Source organism: Enhydra lutris, unplaced genomic scaffold (genome assembly GCF_002288905.1).
Source record: "Enhydra lutris kenyoni isolate GAN:26980312 unplaced genomic scaffold, ASM228890v2 scaffoldscaffold56, whole genome shotgun sequence".
Taxonomy (NCBI): Eukaryota; Metazoa; Chordata; class Mammalia; order Carnivora; family Mustelidae; genus Enhydra; species Enhydra lutris.
In genome coordinates, this window is record NW_019154140.1 from 1,457,333 (window position 1) to 1,479,526 (window position 22,194).

Sequence of the window (22,194 nt, forward strand, 5' to 3'; positions counted from 1 at the left end):
CCACTGAGCCACCCAGGTGCCCCTAGGAGAAATTTTTTATTTTCTAACTAGCTACTGTCAATTTGAATCTTGATCTTGTATCTAGTGACACTGAATTTCTTATTAATACAGTGTATTTTTAAAGATTTTCCAGAAATATATTCATCTCATTTTTCCTCTTTTCCAATCCTTTTGGATTTTAGTTCTTTTTTTTCTTTATTAGTAAAGACATATTTGTCTGATTCTTGACTTTAACGGAAATGTTTCTAAGATTTCACTATTAAGCATAATGTTGCTGTTTGAAAGGCAGTTTAAAAGACAGACTTTACAGAAAGCAAAAAGTTCACTTGTCATGGTTTAAGGGTTTTTTCCCCAAAACATTAATGGGCACTGAGTTTTATCATAAACTCTCACTAAATCTTTCAAGATTGTTCCCCTGGGGCACCAGGGTGGCTCAGTCGGTTAAACACCTGCCTTCAGCTCAGGTCATGATCTCAGGGATCAAGCCCCATGTCAGACTCCCTGATCATTGGGGCATCTGCTTTTCCTACTGCTCCCCCTGCTTGTTCTCTCTCCCTCTCTCTGTCAAAAAAATAAATAAAATCTTAAAAAAAAATTGTTTCCCTAAATATTATGTTATATGGATATAATTTTCAAATATTGAACTATCCTTACATTCTTATCCTAATTAAAATTTTTATGTCTCTGTTCATACATGAGATTAAATCTATTTTCCCTTGTATATTCTTTCCAGTTTAGGTTTCCAGAGTACACTTGTCTGATAAACGGCAGGATAGCTTTCCCTCTTTTTCTATTATGTGGGTCATTTTGTATAAAAATAGAATTATCTGTTCAAGAAAAGTATATTTGAAAAAGGATTATAAATATCACAATTAAAACTATTCCTCTGATACCACTTCACACACTGAGGATGGATAAAATAAAAAAGATAATGAAAGTGTTGGTGAGCGTGTAGAAAATTAGAACACTCATATGCTGCCGGTGGGAAAGTAAAATGGCAGTCACTTTGGAAAACAGTCTGGCAGTTCCTCAAAAGGTTAAACATAGTTACATATGACCTAGTAATTTCACTCCTAGGAATATATCCATGAGAAATGAAAATGTATGTCCACACAAAAATTTGTACATAAATGCTGACAGCAGCTATTCACAATAGGCAAAAAATGCAGAAAAATCCAAATATCCATCAACTGATGAAAGGATAATCAAAATGTGGCACATGCTCAGAATGAAATATTATTTGGCCATAAAAGGAATAAAGTGCACTGATATAGGGTATGACATGGCTGGACCTTAAAAACATTATAATAAGTGAAAGAAGTGAGTCACAAAAGGCCACATATTGAATGATTCCATTTATATGGAATGTCTAGTAGGCAAATCTACAGAAACAATAAATCAGTGGCTGCCTAAGTCTGGAAAGTTTGAGAAGAATTGGGACTGACTGCTAACAGGTATAGCGGTTTCTTTTTGGGGTGAGAAAATATCCTAAAACATCAGAGTAATGGCTGCACAACTAAAAAGACTAAAACCACTGACGTGTACATTGTAAATGGATAAATGATAGGATTTGTGAATTATAGCTCAATAAAGTTTCTATTTTTATTTTTATTTTATTTTTTTATTAAAAATAATTTTTTTTTATTTATTTAACAGAGACAGCTAGAGATGGAACACAAACAGGGGAAGTGGGAGAGGGAGAAGCAGGCTTCCCACCAAGCAAGGAGCCTGACTCAGGTCTTGATCCCAGGATCCTGGGATCAAGGTCTTGACCTGAAGGCAGACACTTAACTGACTGAGCCACCCAGCTACACCCCATTTTTATTTTTATTATTATTATTTTTTAAATAGGCTCCACACTCTGTGTGGAGCCCAACATAGGGTCTAAACTCACAAACCTGTGATCAAGACTTGAATTGAGATCAAGACTTGGATGTGTAACTGACTGAGCCACCCAGGCACCCCTAAAGTTTTTATTTTTAAAAACCTATTCCTTTTGGGAAAATTTACTACAACTTCAATTTTTTTTAATGGAGTTTAAATTTCTTTAGATTTTTTCTTTACAATTTTGGAATGATTTTTTTCCCCTAGAAAACAATCCAGTTCACCTGGTTTAAAAAAAAAAAAAAAATATATATATATATATATATATATATATATATATGAAAATACACACACACATATACACACACACACATATAACACGTATGTGTATGTGAGTTTATATATATGTAATATATATTTATATATGTGATTTCCTGTGATTTTTAAATTTATAATTGTGTTTGTAGTCATATCTCATTTTAAATTTTATTATTTGCATCATCTGTTTTTTGAGGAGGATGTCCAGAAGTTAGTCGACTAAAAAGAACCAGCTCTGATTTGAATAAAGATTGCTATTGTTTTTATTGTTGATTATTTTCTACTTCACCAAATTCTATTTTTATTTTCTCCATTCTTTCTTAGCTTTTACTTTCTCCTTTTCTTTGTTTTTTGTTTTTTTTTTTCAGTTTTTGAGTCTAATATCTGGCTCATTTATTTTCTTTCAACCCAATACACGCATTTAAAGGTATAAATTCACCCTTACGCACCACTTTTCCTGTACCCTTCAAGTTCTGATACAATGCTTTTTTTTTTTTAAGATTTTATTTATTTATTTGACAGAGAAAAAGAGAAGAGACCACAAGTAGGCAGAGAGAGAGTGGGGGAAGCAGGCTCCCTGCTGAGCAGACAGCCCAATGTGCAGCTCGATCCCAGGACCCTGAGATCATGATCGGAGCTGAAGGCAGAAGTTTAGCCCACTTAGCCACCCAGGCACCCCTGATACAATGCTTTTGTTATGATTCAGTTCTAATTACCAACTATTTCCAGTTTTTAAAAAAAACTCTTGAAAATGCTTAGTCATTTTTTCCTCTATACTGCTTCTCCACCATTCTCTGTATTCCTTGTTCTAGAACCCTAATCAGACCTACACTGGAGCTTTTCAACCTACTTATGAGATGGTTTAGCATTTTTTCCCCATTCTTTTCATCTCTTTATCTTGCTGTAGGTGTCCTGGAAGAGTTATCAGTTTTATCCTGAAATTAATAACTTCTCTCTTCAGCTAGGTCTAATCTCCTTTTCTGTCTATTTATGGAGTTATTTTATAACTAGCTATATTTTTCTATTTCAATTACTTCATATATTTCTACATATTTATTGCTTCTTGACTGCTCTTGTTCAATTATAATGCAATATGCTCTGAATAAGAAAAAGGGATATATTTTAAGCTAACATGCTTTTATGTGAAATGTACTTTGAAAGTTGTCTGCTATAAAACTCTTCTTTAGTGTAAAAAAAAAAAAAAAAACCCACTTCTTAAAAGTTCTCTTGAGTACTAGTCTACCAAAGGTACCCCCACTGTGCCTACCTGTATCAAGGCATAGAAAGAACAAGTTCTATTATTCCCATTTTAGAATTAGAGAAATTGAAGCACAATACAGTTCTTTTTAAAATACTTTAACTTTTGAAAAATATCAAAACCACAGAAAAGCTGAAAGTATAATGTACACCCTATATATCCTTCACCTAGATTCAAAATCATTAACATTTGCCACATTTGCTTTATCTCTGTTTTTCTCTCTACATACACATATACACAACACACCCAAATACCCATACTTTTCTTCTGAACCCATCATATTTCCTTCTAAAATTTTCAGCATGTATCTCTAAAGAATAAAGAATAAGGATATTCTTAATATACTACAGCACTATCATACCAAAGAAACAATGAAACTGGGTGTGCAGAAGGAAATTCAAAACAAGCGCTTAAGTCACCTAAATGTCCTTTACTTTGGCTTCTCTAATTGGACCTGAATTGGTTCTCTGGTGACTATTTAAAAGTGACACTCAATCTGTCATTCCCTCTCTTCAGCAACCTGAAATTAGATTTCATCTACTGCTTCTTCAGACAGGTATTCTTAAGCCCAAACATTTCTGAAAATCAAGCAATAATCTTCTGATAATTGAACCTCAAAAATCAAGTACACTGAACTCGCAGTTTGTTTTCTAACACTACACAAAGTCTTAAAGTGCAGCCCAACTAGTTAACTCTCTCAAAACTATACATTCTATTTTAATGTCCCATAGAAGAAATTTATATTGCACTAAACAATTATAATTTCACTATTCCAGTTTCAAAGGGAAAAAACTGTTGTTCTTAAGAAAAACTGGCAATACAAACAAGACTGACAAGCCAAATGACCGTTTTATAAATGAGGAAACTGGTAAGTATATCCTGAAAAACTAAATTTTTTCTATCAACTACATGAAAAACCATTTTTTAATGGGTATAATTTAATCCCAGTCACTGATGTTAGGAACTAAATAAAATTAAAAACGATTAAAATCCTATCCTTGTTCTCCGTGATCATACAAATCATCTTAAGAGTTTCATATCAAAGAAATAGTAATAGCACGCACAGCTAATACTTAAAGGCTAAACTGTGTCATAGAGACGAAAATTATATCCATATTCACAGCAATGTTCCACCTACATTCAAATAATAGTTAACAGAGTGTTTACTATGTGCTACTAGGCATTGTTCTAAGTACTTTCCACAAATTAATTAATTCAATCCTCATAGCGATCTCATTTTTCCACGGCGGAAACAGAGGTCACAGAGAGATGCTAGCACAAAAGGAATTGTGTAAGGGATAGGACCTGATCTCAAACCTAGAGTATAGAAGAGTAGAATAAAAAGTCATTTTTTAAAAATGGCAAGGCACAAGCCCCAAAGTGTAAGTATAACAAGTAAACAAGTGAGACCAAAAAAAAGTTTCAAAGTGAAGAAATAAAAACTGGATAAATAGGATGGGATTGGATTATGAGAGGCCTTAAGTACGAAGCAAATGGATGAAAATTTTATAAAACAACTTGAGCGAAGCACCACTGTAGGCTCTTTATGGGTTAAAAGTGCCCTTTTAGAAAGGATAAACTGATAACAAAGCAGAGTAAGTGAGAAAGAGAGAAATCAGAAGCAAGGAATTCTGTCCAACTCTAACATTTATACACCAGTTCAATAAATCGTCTGGTACTTGTGGAAGAACAGACTCACAATGAACCAACTGTGCCACCCATCACATTAATAAGTCCACCTATTATGAATAAGGAAGTAGTAAACAGAACGGTAACACACCCTGAATTATCTCCCAAATATACCTATAATGAAGTTAAAAGGTACACTGAAAAGCACATCAGTAAGAAGTGCTAGTCAATTAATATAAAGTTACTTTTTGTTGTTCAGTACTATGCCAAAAGAATTTGGCCAAATTTGGCATAAGCATAAATTTTACAGTGTAAGTATTTACTTCATATAAAAGCAACATCACAAATAAAGGAATTTATAAAATAATTCGACACATGGCTTCCTTAAGTTACTTTGAGTATTACACTATTTACAAAAAGGTAAGAGACACATAATTTTTATAAACAGCTATTATGTAAATGATACTCTTGTCACACTTATTCATACACCCATTAAGAACGAGGTATTTATCATCCATACAATAAATTCCATAATCTACATCAAATTAACAAAATGAAGCTATCTCAAACAACTTTCTTCTTTGTAATTAAACTCCTTCTAAAGAGAAGAAATGTGAGAAAAAAAAATCTCAAGTTTGTGAAAACTAGATTACTCACCAGTAACTTGAGTTATCCTATTGGGTCTTTTCCCTCACAGATCCACCTCTCTTGCCCTTCTGTCCAGCATGAGAATCTTCCTGATGGGCATCCACTGGAACTGAGGGGGCATGCAGTACAGACGTATATGTAAGAAAGTTGGGGGGAGGGGATTTGGGAGATGCTAGAGACATGCTTCAGTGCACTTGCTTACCTTCCTGAAATTGGAAATTTCAACGGTTCCTTGGTCCTCGAGGCATTCACAATAACTTCAAAGAATGTGGATCTGTGGAGATTACCCAATAGGAGAACTCCAGTTACTGGTAAGTGATCCAGCTTTTTCTTCTCTAGCAGAATAAGAAGATTAATTTTATTTGAGATTATTAATACACGCAGAACTACAGAGGAAAGGGATGTAAATTCACCAAATAACTGCACTTGCATGCCCCAAAGTAAACACAAAAACAATTTGCTAACTACAATGTCAACAGAAACGTCTGGCACTACCAGGAAGAGAAGGAAAAGAAAATATGATTTGAATGGTTTCGTTTTTAAATTCCCACTATAATGGCAGCTATATTTTAATATACAAAAATATCAGCTGTTAGACTATTCCATTTTACTGAGACACCACCACCACTTTTTAATATTAGTACAAGGATAATTAGTTGATCAAAATCTGCCATTTCTTAACTAGCACTGTCATTAACATTCAACAAATTTTGGTGTAGAGTCCACAGTGAACTAACAAATTATGAGACTTCAGATAAAAAACATCAATACAATTCCCTTTTATCACTCAATAAGTCTTTAAAATAACCATTTGTCACCTCTAAGAAACCAAGCACACACACATATAAAGGTATGTCAGGCCACTGATAAATAATAACAACAACAGATTTTAATTTAAATAACTTGTACAAAGTAGTACGGCCATAGTTTTGATTACCTGTTATGCTTTTTAAATAACTGCCTAAAATGGTCCTGTCATTAAAAACAAAACAAAAAAAAAACAAAACAAAACAAAAAAACACTGACTTCTAACAAAAAGAAAAAAAAGGTCTCCTCAGAAGAATTTCATCTTCAAGCTCACATGAAAATATTCTATTACCTTTAACTCAATACATAATGATCAGGTACATGTTTACTTTAATGTACTACAGAAATGATGACTTCAAACACTAGTTCCTGTTTAATCTACAGATACCTTTCAGTAATACTCCTCCCTCTTACCATTATGTTGCTAAATAATCATCTACTACCATCAAAAAAATAAGGTTTTTATGATTCTTAATTCAATGGAAACAAATCAAAGATAATGTGTAGCTTTTCCTTTGTTTAAATATTTATTTGAGAAAGAAAGAGTGCAAGTACAGCATGGGTAGTCAGAGGAAGAGGGATAGAAAATCTTAAGCAGACTCTGCGCTGAGCTCAGAGCCCACCATGGGGCTCAATCTCACAACCCTGAGATCAGGACCTGAACTGAAACCAAGAGTCCAACAGGTGCCCCAGCTTTTCCTGTGTTGTAAAAGTAAGGAGGATACAGACCTGTACCCCTGAAACAAATAATACATTATATGTTAATTTAAAAAATTAAATACTAAATAAATAAAAGTAAATAATTTAGGATAAAACGATGTATAAACTTATCATTCAACAAAAACAAGTTGAAAATGTAATTCTAATGAAAATGTTACATTTCACTCATTATGAGATGTTTGTAGTAAAGGTTGACTTCACATTTTGACATCACAAAAATTCAAGATTTTTGCTATATTCCTAGTTAATTTAAAGATACAAACTGTCTTGGAAAAAATCATATGCTTTTTAAAATAAGTCTGAGTTTTAAAAAATAATAATTGCTGCATTTGTTTTTAAATGACTCATTCACACAGACAGGGACACTATACAGACCTCCATTTCTAACTGTAATACAGAAATAAATACCAAAAGGGAGGTCTCCTCTAGTCACCTCTTCTGGATTCCTAATTAACTACTATTACCTGAGAGTGAACAAATATTTGGTGCAAAGGTCCTACAAGTTTGGATTAATAAAACAGATAAGGTGCAATAATCCAAATATTTCATCCTTTTGGTATAAGCTAGAATAAAAGATGTCACTAAGAACTAAAAATTTCCAATTTTTATTTATAGCAAATTCAGTCTCCAATTAGACTCATCTTATGAATTTAAAATAGAATCAACTGCATTTTTCGGGGTGCCTGGGTGGCTCAGTCATCTAGCATCTGCCTTCAGCTCAGGTCACGATCCCAGGGTCCCGGGATCAAGCCTGGCATGGGCCTCCTTGCTCGACGGGAAGCCTGCTTCTCCCTTTCCCACTCCCCCTACTTCTGTTCCTTCTCTTACTGTGTCTCTCTCTGTCAAATAAATAAATAAAAATCTTTAAAATTAAAAAAAAAAATTTTTAAAAGAATCAACTGCATTTTTCAAGTAACTCAAGAGAATTAAAATATCTTGAAAATATTTTAAAGTAACCAAAAAGGTCACTTAGAGACCAGCATTGAAAGCTGTTTGTTATCATGCTATAAGTTCAACTTACATGGATTTTATCAAAATAACTTAGAAAAGAAATTCCAGAAATTAGGATGCTCTATTCAAAACTATCTTGTGTAAGCTCTAATAATTACAACACTTATCCACAAAAAGGTACTCCTCAGTAATTAAGAATGAAAATCAAGCATTTCAGTAATGAAAATCTACTCCATAAATTCAATCTGAACTTGTGAAAAAACTGGTCAGAAAAAACTGTGGTAGTTAACTTTCACTTCCAATATTACTCACTGGTTTGAACATTATATTTTAGCTAGAAGCAATTTAAATTACAACTGGTTGTGATGACTCCAGGCACTTTATTTTCTAATTATCAATTAAGATTTAAAATTCTAATGTAAGGTATTATGGCTGTAGAAGGTTGTTCACGGTAAATCCTGGACTTGGAATCTTGCAACAGCATAACAAAATTTAATATTATACACATATTCACACATATTTAAGTGATGTTACTGATGGCTCATATGTAAACAAACATGGGGGGATGTGTGTTTATATCTGAATTGAATTGAGTCCTTTATGACTTATTGCCCTTTCAGTCTCATGATATACTACCTTCAAGGTCCCCAAATTATAATCCCATTTCCTAATTAAAATTTTCCTTTCCCTCAGTTTCCCTCAGTTTTATCCCACTACAGCAAGCCATAGAGAAACAAACAAAACCAGTACTATTTTCTTAACGTAAATTAACTTAAAATCAAGATGGCAAAAACTATATTCATCAGTAAAATAAGGTAACAACAGAACCTAGTTTGCAGGACAGTAGAACGAATTAAGGTAAATAAAACATTTGAAGGGGTGCCTGAGTGGCTCAGTGGGTTAAAGCCTCTGCCCTCGGCTTACGTCATGATCCCAGAGTCCTGGGCTCCAGCCCTGCATTGGGCTCTCTGCTCAACAGGGAGCCTGCTTCCCCTCCTCTCTCTCTGCCTGCCTCTCTGCCTACTTGTGATCTCTGTCAAATAAATAAATAAAAATCTTTAAAAATAAATAAATAAAACAAACAAGCAAACAAACATTTGGAAACAATGCCCAGAATCTATGTATCAAACTGTTGACATAAACACCCAGAAATGGTTTTCAAATAATTCTACATATCTTTAGAGGGATATAGTCTAAGGACTAAAAGAAATACATAAAGAAATTCTAAACTTACAGATTTTTGGTTTGTTATTTATTTTGGCACTATTATTTTGAAACTATATTCTTTATACTACAAGATAAACAAAGTACTTTACGTTACTAATTAGGAATCACAACTTACAGCATAAAAGCCATAAGAACATGTTAATATTAAAACTGAATTCCAAATACTGCTATACATTTGTGATTTTTTTAGAAATACATATAATTTGGAAATAGCTAATGAAATATTTCAGGCAGCAGTTAATAAATCACTATTATTATCACACCAATATATAAATTATTATCTAATACAATATAAAAATTACATCTGCTAATACTACAAAACTAAACTAATTAATAGCATAATCACACCAACATATAGATTATATCTGCTAATACTACAAAACCAGGTATTACATTAGACTTACTTTACTAAAGGAAGTTATATGACTTCAAAAGTTGCCAGAAACATTTATATAAATTGCTTTCCATGTTGAAATACCTGATTTTTATAAGCTAGAATTTTACAACTGTTGACAAATCCTAAAATGAATATACGAGAAAAACAGTATTTACTTATGTTTTTGACTGACATTTGATGGTAAAGGTACTAATACTCAAATTGTTTGGAAGCTAAAGGGGAAGGATGATAGCAGCTAAGATCTATCTCCCTAGAACCCCTGTTTTGGACAGAAGAATTTTTTTTTAAGATTTTATTTATTTATTTGACAGAGAGAGGGCACGCACTAGCGGGGGAGCAGCAGAGGCAGAGGGAGAAGCAGGCTCCCCACTGAGCAGGGAGCTGGATATGGGACTTGATCCCAGGACCCTGAGATCATGACCTTAGTCAAAGGCAGACGCTTAACCGACTGAGCCATCCAGGCACCCTAGTGACTCATTTCTAAGGAACAGAATTTAGCAGAGTAACAGGATATCAAACCCAAAATTAGTTTATAAAAAGACTGGCTTTCGTTTGGGGGGGGCTCTTGCTCAGATACCTTGCTTTGGAGTAAACAAGCTGCCATACTGTGAGCAGCCCCATGGAGAAGCCCATGAGGCCAAAAAACTGAGGTCTCTGGCCAACAGCCAGAGTCCTGAGGTCTGCTGACAGCCACATGAGTAACCTGGAAGCAGGTGTTCTAAGTTCTGACAAACACATGAGTAAGTTTGGAAATGGATCCTCCCTCAGTTAAGCTTGAGACCCTGAGCCAGAATCACCTGATAGGCTGCTTCCGAATTCTCGACTCAAAAAAAAAGGGGGGTGGGGGGATAAGATATTGATTTTGGGGTAATATGTTACATAGTACACAAATAGATAACTAATACAGAAAGCTTTACATAAGTAATTAGTATTAAGCTAAAAGTGATCAATCAAATGCCAATTAGCTGTCTAAATGGGAACTCATAGAAAAGTAATACCTATGAATTGATGGATGGGGTCCCAATTTTGATCTGGTTCTTGGTTTTTAGGTCCAAAAATTCAACCTAAAGCTAAAGCAGGTAAAATTCAATGACAGAATTCTATCAACAAATTTCACCAAACTGATTAATAAGTCAGAGTATTTCCTTCCCAGTATCAACATATTCGGACAGGGCCAAAGCATTAACAGAGACTTGCATAAGGCACAGACTAAGTGTATAGTAGCAGCCCTGAAACTGGTAACTGCATCTACAAATTACTTTTTTTTACTTGAATGATGTTTAGAACTAGTTAATATAATGAAGACTACATTACCACGAACCCAGAATAAAGTATTCTAGTGACCATCAAATAGCATCTCACTTCCCACCACCTCTTATACTTTGCTAAATATTAACCAACTGTCCAGTGCTATAATGCTGTGTGGTTTTTCTTTTACATCATTTTATGTTCTACTCATTCTTCCTAAGGATACCTTAATCACATTAATTGATCTTCAATAATATTTTGATCTTCCTAATTTAACAGATACCCCAGGTCCCTTAATTAAGCACATTTTATAAACTGTATCTTAAAATGGTATACTTCCATAGACAGTTAGTATCATCTATTCTCTATAGCTTCTAGTCCAAGGAAACATTTTTCTAATCCTAGTCCAAAATGTCAGGACCATCATATGTAATCCCTTATACAACTATAGTTAGTATCCAAGTTAACACACAAAAATCACAGGTAATGGTCCTCTCAATGACAACAATTATGCCAGCATGTCTAACCTTTCTTTACTCTGTAATTGTTTTCTCAACTTTTGATATTAAAATTAATCTGAGCAAATTCTAAAGCCTGTATTAGTTTTCAAAGCAATTCTTAATAACCATCTGTAAAACGTTTAAGTGCACATTTTCTGTATAAAACTGATTTTATAAAACAAAATTTTCTAACATAAATTCCAATACAGTCTGAAGTCAACAGTGATAGTTTTCAAACTACTGCCTATATTCTAAATAATAACTTTGTTATTCAGCACTCGTAAAATCTGAATCAACAACCACATCAAACCCAATATACTCCACTGATAACTATTACTTTATGAACCAAACACAGTTTTATGAAAAGTACTGTGATTTGCTTGGTTAGCTGATCAAGAGTGCTATGATTCATTCCTTCTAAAAACAGAAGAGCTTCTTTAAACCATACATGCTCCCCCGCACAATTATGCAATTACATTTACTTAGCACTTAAAAAATTCTTGGTACCAAGATGGACTCAATTATTTAAATTAAGTCTATTGATTTTTGTACCTATAATGAGGAGCTACCTGTAAAAGCACAGGCTTAATGATAGATTTTACTAAATAATCAGAGCATTCTTCCTTGAGAAAGTTAGATTACTAACATAGTTTTACTCATCTCCTATCAGGACCTATCAATATTAACTTCCTCTATTTAACGTATAGATAGAACTACTGTAGCTTTCATGAAAAGCCTAGTACAAGCATTATGCATGATTATTATCTTGTTAAAACTTAAAAATTTTAACACCTATTAAAATAAACATTACACAGAATGCAAGGGAAAAATTGAGATTCTATCTGATGAAAGGCCATTTGACATGGCTCACCTTTTAACATCCTCTCCTTTTGAATATCTCTTCCCTGTTTCTGTAACATTACACTCCCCTGGGTTTCTTTCTCCCTATTTCCCCTTCTCTAATTCTTTCTTTATCTTGGTGGGACGCTCTTCTTCTACCATCACAAAAACGTAGTGATGTTTCTCAAGTTTCTCATGCTATGCAGTCTGCTCTCTCCTTGATCTGTTTTGCCTACTCCCAAAGCTTCAACTCGATCATGTATGCTGATGACTACCAAGTATATATTTATAGCCCTATTTTCCTTCATAAACTTAAGCCCCACACGGCCAATTGTCTCACAGATCTTCCCTCTCAGATTTCCCTCAGATACCTGAACTTCAACAAATCTAAAAGTGAAATACTACCTTTCCCCAAAACTGTCTATCCTCCTATTTCCTATGTCAATGAAAAGCACATTTACAAAGCTGCTTACTTGAGCCAGACTCCTGGGATTCATCTTTGCTTCTTACCTCTCTACAACCCAACTTCCTACCTCCCAGAACCATATCCAGCCACTCATCAAATCCTATAAATTTTCTTCTAAATATATCTAGAATCTATGCATTTCTGTCTCCAACTGGCATTATCCTTGTTCAGGACTACTGTCTCTTGGGTAGACTATCGTTATGGCTTCCACTAAATGGTTTCTCTGCCTCTAGTTCAGATTCAACAAAAAAGCAAGCATGACATAAGAATAAAATGCCATTGGTTGTGGTTTAAACGATACATTATACTGATGGCAAAAGAAAACATATTTTAAACTGTTGAAAAGGTTGAGTAAGAAGATAACTTTGATTAATACAAGTTCTTTTGTCAAGTAAAATGGGCATAATAAAACATATTCTATCCAACTCACAGACTCCTGAAATAAAATGATATGATATAAATGTTCCTTAGAAAACAAGAAGTGGAAAACAGCTTAAAGCGGCAATCAGATAAATGATAAAGAGCCTTTGCAGTCAAGCATTATCAATACCTACGCAAGACACAGTGACAGGCACTGGGAATTTTTATTAATATAACTTATTATTATTATTATTATTAACTAAAAACTATGCTAAGTTCCTTACATCATTTATCACACTGAATCATCACCATAAAGCCATATGGTTATAAGGCTATAAATGGCAAGGTGGAGACTTAAGCTGAAATGTGATTCCAGGACAAATGATACTGCTCTCCAAGAGATTACAATCCTGGAAAGAAGAAAGAAACAGAAACAAAATGATTTCAATATACTATGTAATTATAGTCATCACATTTTTGCATAGAATGCTTCAAGAGTAACTGAAAGGACATTCATTCTGGCCTAGAAATAAAGAAATGTTTCTTGAGAGATGATACCTGAGCACTCATAAAAATTAAGAAAGAGGGGCACCTGGGCAGCTCAGTGGGTTAAAGCCTCTGCCTTAGGCTCAGGTCATGATTCCAGGGTCCTGGGACCAAGTCCCGCATCGCATAGGGCTCTCTGCTCAGCAGGGAGTCTGCTTCCCTTCCTCTCTCTCTGCCGGCCTCTCTGCCTAATAGTGATCTCTGTCTGTCAAATAAATAAATAAAATCTTTAAAAAAAAATTAAGAAAGAAACTGTAAAGGACTGTAGAGTGCAAGGTAGAAGAAACAGCATAATATACCAGAAGACAAAAGTGGCCTAAAAAGACGATCAACAGGCCTTCTGACAATTCAATCCTGGAAACAGACTTACTCTTTAATTATGGCAAACTATGTTAAAAAATGCTGTTTTTAACTGTTCAATTCTTAAGTCTATAGACACTGCTTACCACTATTGTACTAAAGTGCTTTTTATTTTCTTATTATTTTTTAAAAGGTTTTATTTATTTATTTGACAGAGAGACACAGCGAGAGAGGGAACACAGCAGGTAGAGTAGGAGAGGGAGAAGCAGGCTTCCTGCTGAGCAGGGAGCCCCATTCGCTGCTGGATCCCAGGACCCTGGGATCATGACCTGAGCTGAAGGCAGACACTTAACGATCCCAAGACCCTACTATCATGACCTGAGCTGAAAGCACACACTTAACGAATGAGCCGCCCAGGCGCCCCTAAAGTTAAAACTTTTACTGGTAAGCCCCAATGTTTATGTGATAAGCCACACTAAGTTACTAGGACAAACACACACACACACACACCCTGCAGGCACAAATAGGGTAGGAAACAAGAAGAGGGAGGTAGGGGGAGAGGTAGGTGAAATTCTCCCTGAAGCAATTTCTGGAAATGTTATCTTTTAGTAGAAAACACTTGTTCTTATGCTCTGGTTTTGTTAGAGCATACCTGAACCCACATGCTTGACAAAGGGGACTGTTATACACGTAAACTGTATCACCACTCATGTATTTGATTGTTTAAGCTAACATTTATTGAATACTATATGCTAGGCACTCTGTTAAGTACTTTATAAGAATTATCTCAATTAATCCTCATGACTCTATGAGGCAGGTGCTATTATCAAGTCCACTGTATAAACATAAAAACTGAGGCTCAAAAAATTGATTAACTTTCACAAGGTCACACAGGCAGTTAAGTGGTGGGTAGGACAAATATTTAAACCCAAACCATCAAGCTCCAGAATCCCAAGTCTTCACCACTATAGCACTATAGTACTTAATGGCAGGAAACCCTGAAATATATATATGTATATATATATATACACACACACACACACACACACACACACACACACATATGGTTTGTTTTTGTTTTTGTTTTTGTTTTTTGCTTTGCTTTCCACTATGCTGAATACACATAAAAATTTTAAAAAGACGTGCCTGGATGGCTCAGCCGGTTAAGCATTTGCCTTTGGCTCGGACCATGATCCCAGAGTCCTGGGATGGAACCCTGCATCAGGCTCCCTGCTTGGCGGGAAGCCTGTTTCTTCTCCCTCTCCCTCTGCTTGTTGCTACTCCCTGCTTGTACTCTCTCTGCCAAATAAATAAATAAAATCTGGAAAGAGGGAGGAATAAAAGGCTTTTCAAAGGAGAAAGTTTCAAATCCACCCATCACTACACTAAATTATTATTAGCTCATCTTTGAAATGTGAGGATAAGCAGTCCAGTTACAATTAACCTAGCCTGTGCTGAACAGAGCATATAGTGGTAGAAGACTAAATGGATGGAACAGTGCAGTGGTTTTTTAAAGAAAAAATGCTCTGATAGTAAAATATCTTTCAAAAATAAAAATTAAAAGAAATCCCAATAAATAAGGTGTATAAAAGCACAGATGATGTGGCTGAAGTGGAGTGTGGGAGCATGGAGCCCAACTTGCTTGCTCCCAGTGACAAGCAGTGAGATAATTTCATAAGATTTCAGGGCTCCAATCAACACAATTAAAAACTTCTGAGCTCTTCTGATGGAAGGCTAGCTCATTTCCACTCCCAAGAAACCTCTTACTTGATTCTAAATGGCAAACACATCTCTACTGACTTATTTCCTGATACCTGCCCTCTCACAGGTTTCCCAAAGTCAAGCCTGAATGAGCTGTATGGGTGAACGAACGTATGGCTGTGTACGGATATCAGAAACAGGGATAAGAAGGAGGAAGTGTTAACAGAGAAGGCACTTTTGAACATAAGAGTTCATGAGGGAAGTGTTGGCCAGAGAGGAGGCACCATAAACAGAGACACACCCACCCTTACGTGCCTGTACACAAATGAACACCCATACATGCACGTACATGCCTACACACATGTACACCCCCGAAAGAGTAAAGACCTTTGGAAAATGCAGTTCAAATGGAATGAATATGTCAAAGCCTTGCCCACTTCACTAGCTTAATCTGAAAAAAACTAGAGCAGTGCTTCTCAAATTTTAATGTGCATATTGAATAATCTAGAGATCCTGCTGAAATGCAGGTTCTGACTCATAAATCCTTGGTGGGACCTGAGCTTCTACATTTTTTTTAAGGTTTTATTTATTTAAATAATCTCTACACCCATCGTGGGACTTGAACTCACAACCCTGAGATCAAGAGTCACATACTCCTCAAACTGAGCCAGCCGGCACCCCGAGATTCTGCATTTCCAAAAGCTCCCAGATGATGTCTATGCCAGTGGTATCTGGACCACCCTTCAGTAGAGCAAGGGTCTACAAAACAGTATGCCCCAACAAGTTCTGTATTATAATAGAAAGGAAATAAAACAACAACAACAAAAAAGAAAACCCAGTCAAGTACGATTGAGAACTGTTCAACGAACTAAGCGAAAACAAGTTCTACTGGAGGACTTTTCAGAACTTTTAATTTATTAAACTCCAAAGATAGGATACACCGTATTTTCCAAAATCTTGGTTTTTTTTTTTTTTTTTTTTTTCAAAGAGCATTCCCTAGGATGGGTGTTTGTGAAGCATACTGAAGCCCAGAAAGAATCAAGTCAAGGTGAGAACTATCTTGGGAAGTCAGAGAACTCCCCTGATTTAGAAGTTTCCTCCTTTCTCCTATGCTAAAGAAAGACACCTCAACTTCCACTTTTAAATGCTAATATCCATGGAATTTAAGAAACAAACATGAACATAGAGGAAGGGAAGGAAAAATAAATTTAAGATAAAAACAGACAGGGAGGGCGCCTGGGTGGCTCAGTGGGTTAAGCCTCTGCCTTCGGCTCAGGTCATGATCTCAGGGTCCTGGGATCGAGCCCCACATCGGGTTCTCTGCTCAGCAGGGAGCCTGCTTCCTCCTCTCTCTCTCTCTCTGCCTGCCTCTCTGCCTACTTATGATCTCTGTCAAATAAATAAGTAAAATCTTTAAATAAATAAATAAAACCCAGACAGGGAGGCAAACCAAAAGAGACTTTAAAAAAAAATTTTTTTTAATTAACATATAATGTATCATTTGTTGCAGGGCTACAGGTCTGTGATTCATCAGTCTTACACAATTCACAGCACTCACCATACCACATACCATAAGAGACTCTTAACTCTAGAGAAAAAACTGTGGGTTGCTAGAGGGGAAGTGGATGGGGGAGGAGGGGTAATTAGGTGATTGGCATTAAGGAGGGCACTTAATGTAACAAGCGATGCATGTTACATGCAACTGATGAATCACCAACTTCACCCTGAACCTAGTAATACACTGTATGTTCACTAAATTCAATATAAATAAACAAACACTAATATCCACGTTTAAAGAAAGGAAACACATTTTAGAAGTAGCTATCTCCGGCTGGAGAGATGACAGGCATTCCTATTTTCCTTCTATTTCTTTTTTTTTTTTTAAGACTTTATTTATTTATTCAGAGAGACAACTAGAAAGGGAACACAAGCAGGGGGAGTGGGAGAGGGAGAAAAGGCTTGCCACAGAGCAGGGAGCCCAAGGCGGGGCTAGATCCCAGAACCCTGGGATCACGACCTGAGCTGAAGGCAGGTGCTTAGCGACTGAGCTACCCAGGCACCCCCCTTCTATTTCTTCAGTATCTTCAACGAACAAGTAATACTTTTATCACCAGAATGAGAGTTACTACCTTAAGAAAAAAATAACTCTATCCCCCATGCTCAGGTTGTTTATAGTTACAATTGAAACAATTTTTTTATTCAGATTTACAGAACAGATAAAACAAAAAAGATTTTCTAGTAAAGGAAGAACTGCTGGTGGAGTGAAGAAAATAAAGGAATCAGAACCTCTCAGAATGCAAGCAAGCTAGGAAAAAAAAAAAAAAAGCAACCTAGAAATGAATATTAGTGAGGAGACTTTGGGCACTGGGGAGAACAAAAATAAATAGCAAAAAAGGATGGAAAAAGATGATAGAAGACCAAAACAATTTTGCCTTCTCTACAAATGTGCCTAGAGCTCTATTTCTTGAGCAATCACCTTGCTAGCATCAAATATAAGCTACCTGCTGCTGTTATAGGTTGATCGTCTCTAGTACATCCTATAAAGTATGACAGTGTACAGAAGAACCCTGACCAGACTACAAAACATGTAAAAATGAAGTGCTTTAACTCATGTCCAAAAATTGCCAGTGGACTGCACAAACTTTTTATTATTCACATGTATACATACATGTAGTCAAATTGGTTATTAATTATACTATTAATGACTTTTATTGTGTTGCCATAAAAGAGGGAAATTATATTCATAGGGATTTTTCTTCTAAGAAATACTATGATATCAGAGAAGTCAGGATACACTGCACAAAAAGTGTTACTATAAAAAACATCAAAATGAAGTTTGTTAACATTTGCACTTCAAAAATCCTCATTATTTGGGGGGCTGTCATTTTGTTCTTCATTTCCTATACTGCTAGCCCAGTTTTTAATATAAATTCTTATATTTGTTATAAGAAGTAGGATTAATGTTAGAAATTATCAAGACATACAGCACTAGATCTAGGTATATGAAATTTACAAGAAGAAATCCTTAAGAAGTTACTTGCTAGCAAATTTAAATGTTACCACAGCAAGGTGATTAAAAAGGACTAGAAATCCAAATATCTGAATCTGACATTAACAAGCTATTGACTTTTAAACAGTTACAATCTTTCCAGGCCTGTTTTCTTACCTGCCAAGAGGATACTAGGCTAGAGCCATGAGTTTGAACAAACAGAAAAGACCTCACCCAGCAAATTGCTATGCTTTACCTGGCAGTTCTCAGTATAGCAACAAGAAATCCTCTAAACTGAGCTCAAAATTCCAATCAGGAAGGATTTGCAAACAATGGTGGCCTCAACCTATTTCAAGAGTTTTAATACCAACATTTTTAACCCAAACCCCTCAAGATCTTTCCTCTGAAGATAATCTTCTCCCTCTTCTACTATGGTTTCAAATTATAAAAACTAGCCTGTCTCAGGAAATGACTAAACACTATGGAAGCTCTTGAAAGGTTTCTTCCAGCTCTAAAATTCTCAGTAATTCTTTAATTTCCCATAATTAACAATATTGCAAAATGGAGTGCCTACTGAATCTTCTAGATATTATCATAGATCATGTAATAAAAGTCAGAGATTTTAACAACCATGAAAGCCAATAAACAAAACATGGTCAAAATTCAGTAAATACTCGTTAAATAATTTTTAAAATCACAAGGACATATTTTACATATTTGCAATACCACTAAAATTTCAAGCTATGAAAGATGATTATTTAAGAAAAATGAAAATGTGTATTTTTTTAAAAAACCTGCTTCATTAAATCTTGAATGAAAACTTAATACTTCACAAAATGCTAATCTTTCTACCAAAATATGCTGGCCTCTAATATCTTAAAGAAAATAATAAGCAAGGAAGTCTTTCACTCAAATAGAGTTTTATACATCTCTTTATGAGAGACAAAAGGATTGAAAAGATCAACTAGTAGTCAATCTTCATTTCACTCTAGGCTCTAACACTAATTTGTGATTTAATGACCATCTTCCTCTCCTCCACATAAGGTGATCTGATCAGCAAATGGAAGGATATATAGGAAAACATTCTGAACACAGAAAATCACCACCTGAACAAATAATTTAAAGATACTGCTTTTACTGAATTCCTACCCTCCAGAAACCACCAATAACAAAATTAATTTTATAGCAATACATTATAAGTATTCTTTCAAATATATACCTTAATAGTAATGGCTACCATTTAGTGAGCCACTCTAATGAAGGCTTTTCAGAAATTAACTCGTCTCATTTTCTCAACAATGCTTTAAAACAAAACAAAACAACTGAGTAGCACACTGGAAATTACTGCCAATATAATCAGTAAGATAGCTAAGAAAGATGTTAAATTCAGTTCCATTATAAAATTATTCTATTCTCGGGGCGCCTGGGTGGCTCAGTGGGTTAAAGCCGCTGCCTTCGGCTGAGGTCGTGATCCCAGGATCCTGGGATCGAGCCCCGCATCGGGCTCTCTGCTCAGCAGGGAGCCTGCTTCCCTTCCTCTCTCTGCCTGCCTGCCTCTCTGCCTGCTTGTGATCTCTGTCTGTCAAATAAATAAATAATCTTTAAAAAAAAATTATTCTATTCTCAAAAAAGATGGTTTCTGGGATTATTAACTATTCAATATATATACATACAACAATCTATACCATCCTACGTAAATTTGTCACAGGCAAATAATTTTAGTTCTCTGAAATCTTACTTCAATTATATGACAATTATCATCTTAAAAACAGCAGTTCCTTTATAAAATATTCATATTTATATACACATAGACCTATACAGGAAGAAGAAAAGAGGGTTTTACCTAATAGTGACATGGCAGTTTCATTTGGCTTAAATTTCTTAAGAGAAAGCTAACTGATCAAACTGGAAATTGGCCATGATGTTAAAACACACTTAACCAAAAGGGCTTGACTCATAATGACTACAGCAATAACTGATTTCCTTCTTAACTTGAGCACAGGACTTCTCCAAAAATGAGGACTATGTTGGAAAATTAATTCTAAATTCCTTCTTCTTTTTACTCATTAGCAAATACCATTTATCTTTCCTAGAATTCAAACTCTCTGAGTATGGAACTGGGTCTCATCCACGATTCTACAGTCCTGGCATAATTCCTGGCATATGGTATGTTTTCATGAGGCATAGGCAGAATTCTAGAATTTTGTTCATGACCATTTACTTCTGATAATTCACACATGTATACATGAGAGTTCTTTTCCAAATGACTTACACAACCTGTATCAGAATTACTTCTTCAAAGCTTATATATTTTAAAAAATCACAATCTTTCCTTTCTAGTATGTATACTCCTTTCAATAAAATTTTCCTGAACACCTATTATTTCCCAGGTACTTTGTCAAGTATCTTTGAAAAAGGTAACGAAAAGCTCATAGTTCCCTTAAACTCATCAAGAGAGTAAATGCATACATGTAGCACAACTCTAATATGCTAAGTGATAGGACGATAAGCATCACAAACTGAGGGACTATTCAGATTCTAAAATGAGAACATGGCTACTCTCACAACTTTAACCAAAGAGCCACCCTCCTCTCTCTGGATAATTCATCCTCTTAGAATATTCAGCTTCATGAGAAAGACAAAAATCAAGCCTAAATTTATAAAGAAATGCTAAAGCTTGATGAAGATCACAATCAGAGGTATGCACAACAGACAAAGGAAGGCATGTTTCAGTTGGATCAAAGAGAACAGACATGAACTACATTTTGAAGAATAAGCAGTTACCTCGGTAGGCAATACAGTAACAGAACTGTAAAAAAAATATCAGCAAGTAATCCTGTTAGTCTGACTCTGGACAACTGGAAATAGTAAAGAAGCACAAGATGAGGGAAAATTCCATTATTTATTTATTGTCTGCCTAATTTCTACAGTTGTATAGGTGTCTGCTAATTTATATAATTGATTCATCTTTAAAAGTAACAAGTTCATAGGTAAAAGATTATCTCAATCACATAAAGTAAAAATTAGTTCCATTTTAATTATAACTAAATTTAATTTGTTAACTTTAAACTGTAAGTTCAAACAAATGCAAAATCTGAATTCTAAACTATTTTTCAATTAAATGATCTCAAATATCACAAATCTATGTTTGGCATATTCTAGTTTTGGACAAGCCCTCAATATCAACTATGTAACTTTTAAAATCACCCAGCAGAAAATCTAAAATTTAGTCAAGGAATAAAATATATTTCATAATATAGTGTACTCTTTCATGACTTCAGTAGTTTACTTCAGTCAAGAAATACTTCCCATTTTTAGCCATGCTACGCAAATTTAAAAAATCTGAACGAGACCTATATAAATATTGTGAGATAAGAATAATAAGCAACTTTCTAAAGTTATACCATAAAAATGCTAAGGTATTCATGCACATATCATCCTTGAAATATGAAATTAATATACTGT

The 22,194-nt window shown here is 34.9% G+C and overlaps 1 protein-coding gene across 6 annotated transcripts in view; it reads right to left on the reverse strand.

Moving 5' to 3' along the window:
- LOC111157956 (YY1 associated factor 2) overlaps window positions 1-22,194 on the reverse strand; it is a 74,563-nt gene that overhangs the window by 44,063 nt on the left and 8,306 nt on the right. The window contains exons 4-5 of one of the 6 annotated variants that reach the window (XR_002641325.1): window positions 5,880-5,951; window positions 5,687-5,786 (exon numbers count right to left, since the gene is read on the reverse strand). The exons of 2 other annotated variants lie outside the window; for them this stretch is intronic. Coding sequence is in view for 3 of the 4 variants with exons in the window: in XM_022519711.1 (XP_022375419.1) it covers window positions 5,880-6,109 (230 nt within the window). In the remaining variant the exon portion in view is untranslated. Of the gene's footprint in view, window positions 1-5,686; window positions 5,787-5,879; window positions 6,308-22,194 lie in introns of those variants that run through there. 3 more of the 6 variants (XM_022519712.1, XM_022519713.1, XM_022519711.1) reach the window with 3 other exon arrangements.